The 16,045-nt window shown below is 47.8% G+C and overlaps 1 protein-coding gene across 1 annotated transcript in view; it reads right to left on the bottom strand.

Moving 5' to 3' along the window:
- Nucleotides 1-10,582, bottom strand: part of oprm1 (opioid receptor, mu 1) — a 57,895-nt gene extending 47,313 nt beyond the window's left edge. The window contains exon 1 of the mRNA XM_033979629.2: nt 10,326-10,582. Within this exon, the coding sequence (XP_033835520.1) occupies nt 10,326-10,582 (257 nt within the window). The remainder of the gene's footprint in view (nt 1-10,325) is intronic.
- Nucleotides 10,583-16,045: the final 5,463 nt, after the last annotated feature.

The raw sequence follows: 16,045 nt of genomic DNA, 5'->3' as shown, positions 1-16,045 counted from the left end.
CTCTCAGTCTGTGGATCCAAACAGAACATTCAAATCATAAAGTGGCCTCTGCAAAGTTCAACGTTTCCTCTTCAGCTCAAAGTGGCTCCTGGTGATGAAGGTTCGTCCTTTTCAAACCATCTCAGCGAAATAAATATTACACCAACCAAATCCGCCTTTTAAACTCCACTCGTCCTCCATTATGAAGCTTTTCCGAGCACATCCACTCGTTTATTTTAATAAAGCCGTTCCGCGCGACTCGTCTCCCGCCGCGCGCTGAAACACCGGCTCGTTTCGACGTACAGCGTCTGAAACGGATTCATTAAAACCATTAGCGATTTGTGGCGTTTGGGCGACATTAACTCACTGCAGTTTCACCTCTCACCACACGGGGGAGTGAGTGAAAAGAACGATGTGTCTTTAATGTTTATGTTTTTGTCACAAGGAGCCGACGTCCAAGAGAGGGAGCCATGTGGGGTTTTTCATGACCGATACCGATACCGAGTGTTTAGAGTCCAGAGGAACCGATACCGAGTGTTTAGAGTCCAGAGGAACCGATACCGATACCGAGTGTTTAGAGTCCAGAGGAACCGATACCGAGTGTTTAGAGTCCAGAGGAACCGATACCGATACCGAGTGTTTAGAGTCCAGAGGAACCGATACCGAGTGTTTAGAGTCCAGAGGAACCGATACCGATACCGAGTGTTTAGAGTCCAGAGGAACCGATACTGAGTGTTTAGAGTCCAGAGGGATTGATACCGAGTGTTTAGAGTCCATAGGGACCGATACCGATACTGGTTGTTTGGAATCCAGAGGAACCAATACCAATGAGATCTGACAATATTTTTGGGATCGATACACGAACGGCACACGGCTCTGGCTCACGGTTCAAACACACGGCTCACGGCTCTGGCTCTGGCTCACGGCTCTGGCTCACGGCTCTGGCTCACGGCTCTGGCTCACGGCTCTGGCTCACGGCTCTGGCTCACGGCTCTGGCTCACGGCTCACGGCTCTGGCTCACGGCTCTGGCTCACGGCTCTGGCTCACGGCTCTGGCTCACGGCTCTGGCTCTCGGGGAGCTGCCTCGTCCAGAGGTTCTGCATTTTCAACCTTTTCCCGATCGATATTTCAACTGGACGCACAGGAGAGAGAGAGAGGGGGAGGAAAAGAGGAGAAGAGGAGGAGGAGAGAAGGTTGAGGACAGAGAGAGAAAGAGAAGGATGGGTGAGGAGAGAGAGGAATGGGAGGATGGAGAGGAGGATGTGGAGAGAGAGAGAGAAAGGAGAAAAGGACATGAAGAGGAGACTGAGGAGAGAGAGAGAGAGGGGGAGAAGAGAAGGTGAGAGAGAGAGACAGACAGAGGGAGGATGGAGAAGTGGATGTGGAGATGAGGTTGAGGCGAGAGAGAGAAAGAGAAGAGAAGAGGACGTAGAGAGGAGATTGAGGAGAGAGAGAGGGAGGGAGGACAAGAGGAGGTGGAGAAAGAGAGAAACAGGGAGGGAGGACAAGAGGATGTGGAGAGCAAGAAAGAGGGAGGAGAGGAGGAAGTGGAGAGAGAGAAAGGGAGGAGAGAAGAGGATGTGGAAAGGAGGTTGAGTAGAGATGAAGAGAAACGGAGGGGATGGAGAAGAGGACAGGGAGAGGAGGATGAGGAGAAACAGAAAGAGGGATGGGGGAGAAGAGAGGATGGAGAGGATGACAGGGAGAAGAAGAAGTGAAAAGGAGATTGGTAAAGAGTGAGAGGGCGAGGAGAAGAGGAGGTGGAGGAGAAACAGAGGATTGGGTGAGGAGAGAGGGATGAGAGGATGGACAAGAGGACAGGGAGAGGAGGATAAGTAGAGAAAGAGAAAGAGAGGGATGGGTGAGGAGAGAGAGAGGAATGGGAGGATGGAGAGGATGACAGGGAAAAGGTGAAGTGAGAGAGAGACAGGGAGGGAGACGAGGAGGTGGAGAGAGAGAAAGAGAGAGAGAGAGGAGGTGGAGAGTGAGAGACAGAGGAAGGAAGGAGAGAGGAGGTTGAGAAGAAAGAGAGGGGGGTGGACAGAGAGAGAGGGGGACAGAGGAAGGGAGGAGAGAAGAGGATGTGGAGAGGAGGTGGAGGAGAAACAGGGAATTGGGTGAGGAGAGAAGGATGGGAGGATGGAGAAGAGGACAGGGAGGAGAGGAGAAGAGGATGTGGAGAGGAGGTTGAGGAGAGAAAGAAAATGATGGGTGAGGAGAGAGAGAGAGAGAGAGAGAGAGAGAGAGGAATGGGAGGATGGAGAAGACGACAGGGAGAGGAGGATGAGGAGAGAGGAGGAGAAGAGGATGTGGAGAGGATGATGATGAGGAGAGAGAGAGGGATGGGAGGTAATTGCTTCGAAGCCTCTCTGTGTTTCCATGGGAACAAGAAGCTGCGCTGGGGGCGGAGCTCGAGAATCCAACAGTCTGTCCAAAACAAAACGGATTTTTCAGATGCAGAACTCGAGTTTCTGTCGTTTAGAGAGAAGTGGAGAGAGAGAGAGAGAAAGAGAGGGGGGGGGAGAGAGAGAGAGAGAGAGAGAGAGAGGGAGGGAGAGAGAGAGGGGGGGGAGAGGGAGAGAGAGAGAAAGAGAGGGAGGGAGAGAGGGAGAGAGGGAAAGAGGGAGAGAGGGGGGGACAGAGAGAGAGGGAGGGAGAGAGATAGGGAGGGAGAGAGAGGGAGGGGAGGGAGAGGGAGGGGGAGAGAGAGAGGGAGAGCGAGGGAGGGAGAAAGATAGAGAGAGGGAGAGAAAGATAGAGAGAGAGGGAGAGAGAGGGAGAGAGAGAGAGGGAGGGAGAGAGAGACTCCAGGGCGGTCGATGTTTTATCGTCTCAGACTCTGAGGAAACTTCTGCCTTCGCTGTTTAATCCATAGACTGTTTATATAAATGACAGAGCTAACCTGCCGCCGCCGCCGCGCAACAAACAGGAAGTGATCATGAGCGCACTTCCTGCTCCATCGACTCGTCATTCTGGTCTTAAATGTTCGTATTAACCCTCTACATGATCCTGGGGTTTTTATTTCACTATTGTGTCTGTAAATCAAGATATGAACATTAATAACAGACAAATCAGGTCCTTCTTTCCCCGAGGTCGCTCCTGTTAGCGTTAGCAACAGGTTTGATTGACAGCGTTGCTAAGCGCCCTGTCTCTGCTAAACCCGTGGTGTGGGCGGGAAGGGGCGTTACCTTCAACAGCCTCGCTCCTGATTGGCTCTTTGGTTGCTATGATACTCGTGGTCAGAATTTAGCTCCAGATTAGCCGCTATACCTGCTAGCCTTGATGCGCTTCATTTGGCGCTGAAGCTGTGGGTTTTACGAGATTGTAAAGGTCGATTTTAAACATGGCGCCTCTATTCTACGAGTACGCTCAACCCGCGAGGCAAGAAAAACAAAAAGAGCTGAGAGACGGAGGAGAAAAGAAAGAGAGGAACATAAAGTACAGATGTGAAGTCCTGTTACAAGAGCTAACTTTACGTAAACGGCTCAACTTGAGTGCGGCGGACGGCGTGCGCTCCTCCTGCTCACCGCCCTAACCCTAACCGCCCGTCACCGTCGACACCGGTGATTTCATTATGGTGTCCGTCGCAGAGGTCGGTGCGTCCTTTGGCGGGAGAACACTTACGATGAGCGGGCTAATGCATACATAATGTGCCCCCGCCGCAAACACGTGCCCGGACAACAACGCGGACGTCGACGCTTGTTTTTGTTTTCTGATTTCACTTTTGCAGACGAGACGGCGAGCGGCAGGAAATTGGGACGAGAGCAGGAAGAGACAAATTACACAGAGCAATTTCAAAGTCCAGCTCCGAGGACGAGGTCGTGAGCGTCTGAACCTGCGATTTGTTGTTTTCGAACGTCGTGCTGTGTGTGTGTGTGTGTGTGTGTGTGTGTGTGTGTGTGCGTGCTGTGTGTGTGTGTGTGTGTGTGTTACAGATGGAGAGATATGTTTTTTTTTCACGGCTGATGTCGATACAAAACGTTTAGAATCCAAAAAAAAACTCGACGGCTGATATTTTTAGGTCATGTCGGGTTAATTTTTATTTTATTTTGCCCAAGTTTTGTGTTTTAACTTTACTCCAAACTCCACCCAAGCCCTTTTTTTAATTTTTTTTTATTCCAAACCTGGAGCCGTGGTTTTGTTTCGAGCTGCCGTCTCCACATTAAACCACAGATTATAAACAGAAGTGACTGAGTGTGTTCATTTTAGAATCGATTTTAAGATTTTATTGTTTGTTTTTACATCTCCGACCTCATCCAGATTTATCCTCCGGCGCACACACTGAGGTCCGAGGTCCAGCTCCAGCTCGTGGGGCCTAAGACGAGACTCAAAACCAGAGGAGACGGAGCCTTTTCTGTGTTTGTCCAAATGTTTTAAGTGTTTTAAGTCTCGTCTTTTACTCTGCGGCGTTTAACTCTGCGTGAGTCGTGTGGTCCTCTGTCTTTTATCGATTTGTTCCTTTTGATTTTATTTGATTTTATTGTTTTATTTACATATTTATTATTTTAATTTCGTTATTTGATTCTAGTCTAAATGTTGATTTACTTAATTAGTTGTTTTTATTTGCACTTTGTAAACTGCATTTGTTTGTGAAATGTGCCGTTTAAATAAAATGGACTGGACTGAAGCTCAAATGAAAAACCTGCTCCATCTGCAGTGGAAATGTGGATTGAACTTTTCTACAGAGACATATTTTCATGTTTGGGCAGAATCTGAAGGAGCTGGTGTATAAAGTGGAATGGACAAACTGAAATAAAGTGAACTGTGCAAAACACGAATGTGCAAATACAGGAAATGTGCAGATTTTATTTTGACCCTTCAGTGACCCCAGCCCTCGGGAAATGATCCTTTATCTAAGATCCAGCGTGTTCATGGTGAGAAATGTATGTTCTGACCAAATAAAATAGAATAACAAAACAAATAAAATAAAAAAACAAATTAAAAAAAATAAACAGAAATGAAAAGAAATTAAATAAGTAAAATAAATAATTGAATCAATAATAAAATAAAGTAAATAAAATAAAAAAACAGAAATGAAAATAAATTAAATAAGTAAAATAAATAATTAAATCAATAATAAAATAAAGTTAATAAAATAAAAGTACAATAGAATAGAATTTAAAAAAATGAAATGAAATTAAATGAAACAGGGGACCATTTTTGAGCCCAGTTCCATTTTTGGGATTCTGACCGTGAGTATCTGTCATAACGGTGAGTGTAGTCGACCAAAGAGCGAGGACTCGGGGCAGATTTACAGTGTTTATTTTACAGATTGTGACATAATTAACAAGAGTTAATTAACCCGGCAAGGAACTGGGAGCGGAGTGTGAGCCAGAGCCCGGGACGAGACAAGAGGGTGAAGACAAAGGGTGGACTGAACCGGAGCTGGGGTGAGGAGACAGGAGCAGGAACGAGCGGGAGCAGGAATGTGGACATGTGGACACTCTGGACACGAACAGGATGAAGCAACGAAGGAACGAAGGAACGAAGGAACGAAGAAACGAAGCAACGAAGGAATGAAGGAACAAAGGAACGAAGGAACAACGGCACAGAACAGGGTGAAGAAACGCAGACGATCTCGCCCCGAGTGTCTGGTCCTGGCTCCTCTTATGCTCCGCAGCAGGTGGAGGTTATTGCGCTGATGAGCCGCAGGTGGAGCCAGGAGCTCAGCCCAACTCCAGCAGGTGAGGGAGGGAAGGAGCAGGACAGGAGGAAAACATGGAGCGGACGGTGCGGATCATGACAGCATCATAGCAACCAAAGAGCCAATCAGGAGCGAGGCTGATGAAGGTAACGCCCCTTCCCGCAACACTGTCAATCAAACCTGTCGCTAACGCTAACAGGAGCGACCTCGGGGACAGAAGGACCTGATTTGTCTGTTATTAATGTTCAGATCTTGATTTACAGACACAATAGTGAAATAAAAAACCCCAGGATCATGTAGAGGGTTAATACGAACATTTAAGACCAGAATGAGTCTGAAGCAGCAGAGACAGAGAGAGGACAGATTATCAATGGAAAGTGAACTGGAGCCAGAGGCAGGAAACGATCGACAATAATATTGAGACGATGTCACTGACACAAAAGAAATAAAGGAGATAATGAAGCATTTTTCAGTGGACGACGTCATTAACACATGAGCAGCAACAAATGACATAATTAAGTGATAATTAAGTGATAATTACACGAGAAGAGACTTTTACCACTCAGAAAAAACAAAAACCTTCAACAAAGTGGAAAGAAATTCACTAAAAATATAAAATAAATATGTGAATGTTTATATTTACACTGAGTAAAATGAGTAAAGGCACAAACCAGGACTAAACCAGGACTAAACCAGGTCTAAACCAGGTCTAAACCAGGATTAAACCAGGACTAAACCAGGTCTAAACCAGGACTAAACCAGGACTGAACCAGGATTAAACCAGGACTGAACCAGGACTAAATCAGGACTAAACCAGGATTAAACCAGGACTAAACCAGGACTAAACCAGGATTAAACCAGGACTAAACTAGGACTAAACCAGGACTGAACCAGGACTGAACCAGGTCTAATCCCTGCAGATTATTCCACATCCTCAGTAGCAGACGGGGCACAGTCCCAGAGCCTCATGTCAGAATCTCCTCTGTGTAAAACAAGAGACGACAGAATCCACAGTAAAGTCAGAAACACAGAGAGTAATCCACACACACACACACATACACACGCACGCACACACTACAACACACACACCCCAACACACACACACACACACACGCACACAGACACACACACCCCCACAGACACACACACACCAACACACACACACACACACCGACACCCCCCCACACGCACACACACCCACGCACTACAGCACACACACACGCAGACACACACCGACACAGACACACGCACACACACACCCCCCACACACACACACACACCCACTGACACACTAGAGCACACACACACCAACACACACACACTCTGAAAACACACTTGTGTGATCAAATACTGCCGTGTACTCCTTTGATTTGAGTAAAGTAACTGTACTCTGATACCACCACATGTGAGTACCTGTGCCAGATTACAGTTACTCTAAATGAGTAATCAGAGTACATATTCATGGTACAAATACTCAGTTACTTCCAAACACAGTCACACTCGTCCTGAAGGTGTGACCAGGCCTCACTAAAAGTACTTTTGAAATACTTTTACTCGTCCTTCTGTCCAGACGCCGGGGGAGAGCGCCGTCACAGAAGAACACGCCCACGATAAAAAAAAACAACTTTAATAAACAAAAGAGGAGAAGAGGACGGTCTGGGCGGAGGAGAGGTGCATTGTGGGAGAAATAAAGTCAAAGTGGAGGATGGAGGGACTTTTGTTTCCTGGAGGTTCAGTTGTAAACAGCCACATTAAAAGTCCGTGGCGTTCTCTTTGGCGTTCTCTTTGGCGTTCTCTTTGGCGTTCTCTTTGGCGTTCTCTTTGGCGTTCTCTTTGGCGTTCTCTTTGGCGTTCTCTTTGGCGTTCTCTTTGGCGTTCACTCGTCCATCACCGTCTCCTCCTCATTTACTCCTCCATTTACTGAGCTGTCCATCTCTCGCTCTTTATTACCTCCATTCACCCCATTATCGCTCCGGCGCTGGCAGCAGAGCGTCAGAACAAAGAGATCGAACAAAGAAACGAGTTTAAACCAGAACTTTACAGCTTGAGTCTTTATGGTTCTCATCTCTGTGGATCAATATGTTATTAAAAAAATCACAATATTCATCTAAAACGACTTAATAGAAGAAACAAGTCCACTCAGGGCGTCCAATGACGTCGCCGTAAACGTCGTCACAGTAAAGAGGCGTGGAGCTGCAGCGCCCCCTATGGACAGAGGCACGTCACACAGAGCAGAGAGTTTTTTATATTTGGACTAAAATTACGACGCAACGCTGCAGAATCCAACAGAGGAAAAGAGAGAAGAGACGAGAGAAGAGACGAGAGAGGAAAGGAGAGAGGAGACGAGAGGAAACAAGAGAGGAAACGAGAGAGGAGAGGAGAGAGGAAAAGAGAGAGGAGGCGAGAGAAGAGACGAGAGAGGAAAAGAGAGAGGAGGCAAGAGAGGAGACGAGAGGAAACAAGAGAGGAAACGAGAGAGGAGACGAGAGAGGAAACGAGAGAGGAGACGAGAGAAGAGACGAGAGAGGAAACGAGAGAGGAAAAGAGAATGAGGAGAAGAGAGTGGGCGTGTCTCAGTGGGCGTGTCACAGTGGGCGTGTCTCAGTGGGCGTGTCACAGGTGGAGGTTAAACGGGGGCAGATCGACAAAATGGCGTCTTGAAAATAGTGGATTAAAGATTAAACTCAAACATGAATCAGTCCAAATAAAACTTCAACGAGAAGAAACGACCAGAACATGAAGAAACATCTGAACAGAACAGTCTGAGTTTTGTGCAGAGTGGGCGGAGACAAGAGACAGGGGAGAAGAGAGATTTATCTGGAAAGTCTGAACTGGTCTCATATATTTCATTTTACTGCCTCAGATTAAATTTACACTCACTACTTCGGATTATTCAAGTTGAGTTAAAATACAATAATCTGAACCATTTTCGAAACGTAAAACATAAAAGTTGAACGTGCAGAGTTTTTTACGAGGCCGTTTAAATCACTAGAACTTTACTTTTGCTTTACATTTGATTTTAAAACATTCGCGACACGAGAACGGAGATAAAACATCAGACACAAAATGAAGCTTTGACTTTTGTTTTGTTATTTGAAGTTTGACATCGTGACGTCTCCAGGGAAGAACCAGAACAAACGCTCCAGGATCCAAAGAACTGGACTTTATTTTTTACATTATTCTCTGTTTTTGTCTGTAAAACCCCTCACCACACACTTTATACACTTTTCTCACACAGGCGTTAACATTTTCTCACATTTCTCTCTCGTTTAAACTCTCTCAAAGTTCAAACCTTCGTAGGCGTCTTTGTCGGTGCAGAACGTTTCATCGACATTGTGGGTTTTGTCGGGGAGAAAACAAACTGCAAACGTACAGCACTTCAGAGTCACACTGAGATCCAACGTTTATGTGAATTTGTCTGAACACATTCTGTACTGGACAGGAGACACGGCACGGAGGAGACTGATGGACAATGGTCTACAGTCCAACAGCCAATCAGGACGCACGACACAATGGTCTACAGTCCAACAGCCAATCAGGACGCACGACACAATGGTCTACAGTCCAACAGCCAATCAGGACGCACGACACAATGGTCTACAGTCCAACAGCCAATCAGGACGCACGACACAACGGTCTACATAAATCAGTCGATATCTTAAAGTTGGAAAACAGGAAATCCAGCCAAACGTTCATCTCGATTAAAGCTTCATGAGGGTTTGTGCCACATAGATTATCGCACATGAGCTTTTCTAAATCCACAGCTCTCGGCTCAAAACTATCGAACACTTTGAGAACGTTTGCAAACATTAAATCCATCCATTGTTCAGTGTTTTTACAGATTAATTCCACAACAATCTAAAAAAATCCTCCAGTAAAAGTAAAGTCCTGACCCGCCGCTCAGAGGAACTTAAACTTTCTGTATTTATTCCTTATTCAATTTACAAATATCACACATGTACGAGGCGCGAGGCTCTTTAAATATGCGACTGTCATTACGGTCATGTGCTTACGTCGCCCTCGAAGACGACCAATCAGAGCGCAGGAGCTAAGTGGAATTTTCCCAGTCAGTTTAATTTAATGCGTCACAGGAAAAAAATGATAAAAGTCTAGGCATGTACTGGTCTATAATGTGCTCAGTCCTTAAAGGGTTAATTCACGTTGTTTTGGGCCATGTAAAATGACACGGCGGGCCACGTTTTGCCCATGGGCCTTGGGTTTGAAGAGTTAAACTGAAGGAGTTTTATCATTAAAAATGTAATTAACCAGAACAGATTTGAGTTTTATTGAGTAAGAGGCTTCGGTTCTGTGGACTGTGGACAAGGCTCAGGGTCAAAGGTCACAGGTCACGTGGTCCTGCTCAAGTCCAAACATTCTGGAACATTCAGACCCAGTGATAAAACACACGTGGGCCGTGAGACTGGAGGCTCTTTCGGCTCTTTCGGCTCTTTCGGCTCTTTAAACCTGTCAGTTTCAGCTCAGGTTCAGTTGAATCAGACCCAGGGGAGCGCGCATGATCCACGCGTGTCACAGGGTCCACGGGGCTGAGGGCACGAGCTCCTGTCACCAGAGTCTTTACGCGTGGGGTCAGAGGCATTTTACGCACGGAGCCGCACACACATCAACAGGCTCCAAACCCACTGAGCCACGGGAGCCAAACAGCAACACAGTGACAAAAACACGCGTGGACCAAACACTCACCTGACAATAATGTACATGACCAGCACGTTCCCCACGAGCCCCACCACGCACACGATGGAGTAGAGCGCCGTGATCACGATGGCGATGATCACGGGGTTGGTGTCGTCGTCCAGGTCACTCTGTCCACTCGGCTCGGAGCCGCAGCCCAGAGAAGAGCCGTTCGTGTCCGTGAAGTTCCGGCACAGACTCGTGTTTTTATAAAACACCGGGACGTGGCTCCAGTAATCCGAGTCCGAGCCGTTCCGTGCGCTCTCCATGGTGCTCAGGGTCTGTCCCGGACACGGCGGCTCAGGAGGAGTCACAGGAGGAGTCACAGGAGAGCCGCGGAGGAGTCACAGGAGAGCCGCGGAGGAGTCACAGGAGAGCCGCGGAGGAGTCACAGGAGGAGTCACAGGAGAGCCGCGGAGGAGTCACAGGAGAGCCGCGGAGGAGTCACAGGAGAGCCGCGGACTGGAGGGAACGAGAGCCGGGGACTGGAGGAGTGAGAGGAGTGAACGAGAGTGAAAAGCCGGGGAGGAGTGAACGAGAGAAGAGCCGGGGAGGAGTGAGAGGAGAGAGCCGTGGAGGAGAGAGCCGGGGAGGAGTGAACGAGAGAGAAGAGCCGGGAGAAGTGAAGCGCGTGATGATGAGCGCGGACACACGGATCTGCGCGGGACCGTCTCCACAGCGCGTGTCCTGCGTCCGCCAAGGCACAACACACACACATACACACACAGAGACACACACACACACACACACACACACACCCCGACACACACACACACACACACACCCCTACACCCCCACGTACATACACACACACACACACACGCACACACCCCCCCCCCCCCCCCCCCCCCCCCCACACACACACACACACACACACAGAGCTTTAGTGAATCAGGCATGGAACAAACTCAAAAAAGAAACAAACCAGCCCCAAAAACACAATCACACAACCACACACACACACACACACACACTCTGTTAAACACAGTGACGTTCTCTACAGTTAAACACTCGAGTTCCCTGTTTTAATTTCTCAGTTCAAACATATTATCACATATCACACTGTCTCAGTCTTTGTCTTTGTCTCTGTCTTTGTCTCCATCTCCGTGTCTCTGTCTCAAGATTCAAGATCCAGATTCAACATTTCTTTTGTCTCCCTTAGGAGAAATGTTTCTTGGACCAATGGGCTCACACCAGTGAACAACAGAACCACACACAGGGGGCAGTACATCCTCTCCATCTCTCCATCTCTCTCCATCTCTCCACACGTCACTCACTTTTACATCATTTATTCATAAACAGGCACAAATATATGTTTATATCTGTTATGTCTCCACTGTGGTGTCCTGTCCCTCCTCCCTGAACTCAACAGTTCATATTCAGGGAACAACACGTGTGTCAGAGAGAATGCTCCTGGTCTGTCCCCTCATGGTCTGTCCCCTCCTGGCCTGTCCCCTCATGGTCTGTCCCCTCATGGTCTGTCCCCTCATGGTCTGTCCCCTCATGGTCTGTCCCCTCACGGCCTGTCCCCTCATGGTCTGTCCCCTCATGGCCTGTCCCCTCCTGGTCTGTCTCCTCATGGTCTGTCCCCTCATGGTCTGTCCCCTCATGGTCTGTCCCCTCATGGCCTGTCCCCTCCTGGTCTGTCTCCTCATGGTCTGTCCCCTCACGGCCTGTCCCCTCATGGTCTGTCCCCTCATGGCCTGTCCCCTCCTGGTCTGTCTCCTCATGGTCTGTCCCCTCATGGCCTGTCCCCTCCTGGTCTGTCTCCTCATGGTCTGTCCCCTCCTGGTCTGTCTCCTCATGGTCTGTCCCCTCATGGCCTGTCCCCTCATGGCCTGTCCCCTCCTTGTCTGTCTCCTCATGGTCTGTCCCCTCCTGGCCTGTCCCCTCATGGTCTGTCCCCTCCTGGTCTGTCCCCTCACGGCCTGTCCCCTCATGGTCTGTCCCCTCATGGCCTGTCCCCTCCTGGTCTGTCTCCTCATGGTCTGTCCCCTCATGGCCTGTCCCCTCCTGGTCTGTCTCCTCATGGTCTGTCCCCTCATGGCCTGTCCCCTCCTGGTCTGTCCCCTCATGGCCTGTCCCCTCATGGCCTGTCCCCTCATGGTCTGTCCCCTCCTGGTCTGTCTCCTCATGGTCTGTCCCCTCATGGCCTGTCCCCTCCTGGTCTGTCTCCTCATGGTCTGTCCCCTCATGGTCTGTCCCCTCACGGCCTGTCCCCTCATGGTCTGTCCCCTCATGGCCTGTCCCCTCCTGGTCTGTCCCCTCACGGCCTGTCCCCTCATGGTCTGTCCCCTCACGGCCTGTCCCCTCATGGTCTGTCCCCTCATGGCCTGTCCCCTCCTGGTCTGTCCCCTCATGGCCTGTCCCCTCATGGCCTGTCCCCTCCTGGTCTGTCCCCTCATGGCCTGTCCCCTCATGGTCTGTCCCCTCCTGGTCTGTCTCCTCATGGTCTGTCCCCTCCTGGTCTGTCCTCAGAGGGACAGCACAGTCCATCATTTTCCCCGCTGTCCTCACCAGATTTAAAATGTGAGTTTTTGATTTGACCAGTGAGTTTCCAAACCTGCTGGTGATTCCATCTTATCTCTGTAGAAAAAGAGCAGAATGTTACAACTGACACCAAATAATAATAATAATATAATAATCTGAGCCTGTGCAGGAAATGGAGACACTGGAGTGTCCTGCTGCAGACAGAGGTCACCTGTGTCCACTCAGATCTGTCAATATGGACTCCAGATACTTACTCCCAGTCTCTGTGTCTCAGTCTTTGTGTCTCTGTCTCAGTCTCCATCTCCATGTCTCAGTCTCTGTCTCTCTCTGTCTCTGTGTTTCTGTCTCTGTCTCTCTCTCTCTCTCTGTCTCAGTCTCTGTCTCTCAGTCTCTCTCTGTCTCTCTCTCTCTGTCTCAGTCTCTCAGTTTCTGTGTCTCTGTCTCATTCTCTCTGTCTCTGTCTCTGTCCCCGTCTCCGTCTGCCTCTGGTTTAACTCTGTCGCTCTCTGTTGTTCTGTTCTTACATGTTTTCGTTGGTGGACTGACCTCTTTTCACCTCGTGTCTCTTTTCACCTCGTGTCTCTTTTCACCTCGTGTCTTTTCAGGGTAAACCTGTCATTACGTCTGTGGAGAACTCGTCTTATGTAACGAAACAATCTAATGTGCAGCTTGGATTTATAAACAAACACAAATATATGAAACGCACACAGTCAAATGAAACACACTTTTATTTAAGACATGTAAAGAAAATGATCAGGTTTGATTAAAAACAGCTCTGAAAAACATTTGTAAAGTCGACGCCAAACACACTCATTATGTTCTTCTTCTGCCTGTGTCTGTGGGCTGGACTCAAAGAGCAGCTCTGGACACTCTGGACTCTCAGGACACTGTGGACACTGTGGACTCTGTGGACACTCAGGACACTCAGGACACTCAGGACACTGTGGACACTGTGGACTCTCAGGACACTGTGGACACTGTGGACTCTCAGGACACTGTGGACACTCTGGACTCTCAGGACACTCTGGACTCTCAGGACACAGGCTCGATCATGGCGTACCACTCTAGCACGTAGAGCATGGATAAAGCTAACGACTAAAAGGGTTTTTTAAGACAACAGACGGATTTTGAGCTGAGAAAAAGTTTATGAAAATAGGTTAAAATGGTTGTGAACTTTCCATTATCGTAACTCTGCAAACAACCGCGTGATCTGTGGCTCTGGTGAATCTGTGTCATTTTTTCCACGTCTTCACGCCGTCCGTGGTCACGACACACGTGTAAAACAAGAGTGAGGTGGATTACACGTGCGGCCTGTCGTGTCCTGACTCTCGACGCTGCTTCTGTCTGTTGTTTCAGCCTCTGTAATTTGGGAAGCCCGGGAATACAGCACAGTATAATCCAATAGGAATCGATTTAATCAGAGTAATGTCCCCACTTGTCTCATTACTGGTGGACAGCGCTGACCACAGATCAGGCCGTAAACGTGCCGCGGGCTCGTTTGTGCCGGAGCGTTTGAACAGCGTCGTAGTCAAAGTCACACTGCTGCCTGGGACGGAAAAGGGATTTTAATCAGAGCTTCATCACAAACGAGGCGGTAAACGCAGGACGAGGCGAGTCCTGCGCGTCTCAGAGCGTCTAAGGTCAATGCGGGTTCAGTCCGAGAGCGAGACGTGTTTGTGTCCGTCCTAATAAGACACTGGACAAACGAGGGAAGACGTGTGGAAATATGCAGCAAAGAAAAGAAAACTCAAAGTAAAGAGCGACTACTTAACTTTACCTTTGTTCTTTACATAATTTCATATTCACATTATTCCAGAAGTTTCAGTTGGCGCCGCCGTCGTCGTTCCAGTTGTATTATTTTCCGTGAGTTTGCCGGTGTTGACACAAATGGGTTCTATAGGGACAGAGCCGTTTAGAAGCTTCCGGAGAATCGCCGCAGCGTCGACTTTAAACGTTGAACATTTGACACAAACCAACACGACTTTATACGATATTTCAGCTTCAAAACTTTTCTCCATCGAAAGAAACGGGATCCCCACAAAACCTGGAAGTGTCGCCCCAAAGAAAAAAACAGGTTTAGCTGCATTTATGGGAAAAAGTGGGCGGGGCTGATTAAGGTCAATATGTTACGTCATATATTTGAGATTTGACGCCAACGCAAACTGTACGTACTTTGTTTAATTTGTTTGTTTAAAGTTAAAATTCGAATCCTACTTTCTACTAAGACTTTGCAGTGACATCATGAACATCGGGGGTGTTCTACATGTATGTCTATGGCGGAATGTTAGCAGTTACCATGGTGACACAACGCACACATTAGCAAACAGAAGAGATAAAAGTGATTTAAAGAGCAGATTTTCATGGTCCTGTTTACGAGTTTGATTTTACACAAAAAGGAGAGTGACTGAAAAAAACTGCTGGCTAATGCTAATGTTAATGCTAATGCTAACGCTAGCTTGTGACTGTGATGTTATTTGAGCGGGACTTGTTTAACAGCACGAATCAGCTCAGATAAATCAGTTGTTTTTGCTCAGATTGTGTTAAAACAGACGTCAGATGAAGTGACAAACTTCAAACAGAGCAGTGCCTCCAGTTAGCTTCACACCACCAGGGAATATTGAGTCTTATAACGTGCTATACCTGAAGGAAACCCTGAGGAGGTTTGTCACCGGGGGGGTCTCCTCTGAGGGTCTAGCGAGTGGAAAAGGGAAACTGGTCCGTCGTTGTTTATTTGATCCAAACATAGATCTATAATATTTAGTTTTAACTTGTTTGTTGCGTCTGTCAGACTCGTTTTGGAGATCAAGATCTGAACATTAAAAACAGACGAATCAGGTCCTTCTTTACCTGACCTTGCTCCCGTTAGCAACAGTTTGATTGACAGCGTTGCTAAGGGCCCGCTCTTTGTTAAACCAGCGCTGTGGGACGGACAAAAAATTCATTTTGAAAATTGTACATTTTTGGTGGATTTTCAGTTTCTGATGAGAAAAATTAAACTGAACTGTTGAATTTATTCCTGGAGGTGGAATAAGCCAGGACTAAACCAGGACTGAACCAGGACTAAACCAGGACTAAAAAAGGGACTAAAAAAAGGTCTAAACCAGGTCTAAACCAGGACAAAACCGGGTCTAAACCAGGACAAAACCGGGTCTAAACCGGGACTAAACCGGGACTAAAAAAGGGACTAAAAAAAGGGACTAAACCAGGACTAAAAAAAGGTCTAAACCAGGTCTAAACCGGGT

Source organism: Periophthalmus magnuspinnatus, chromosome 15 (assembly GCF_009829125.3).
Source record: "Periophthalmus magnuspinnatus isolate fPerMag1 chromosome 15, fPerMag1.2.pri, whole genome shotgun sequence".
Lineage (NCBI taxonomy): Eukaryota > Metazoa > Chordata > Actinopteri > Gobiiformes > Gobiidae > Periophthalmus > Periophthalmus magnuspinnatus.
This window is presented reverse-complemented; position numbering and strand designations above follow the sequence as displayed.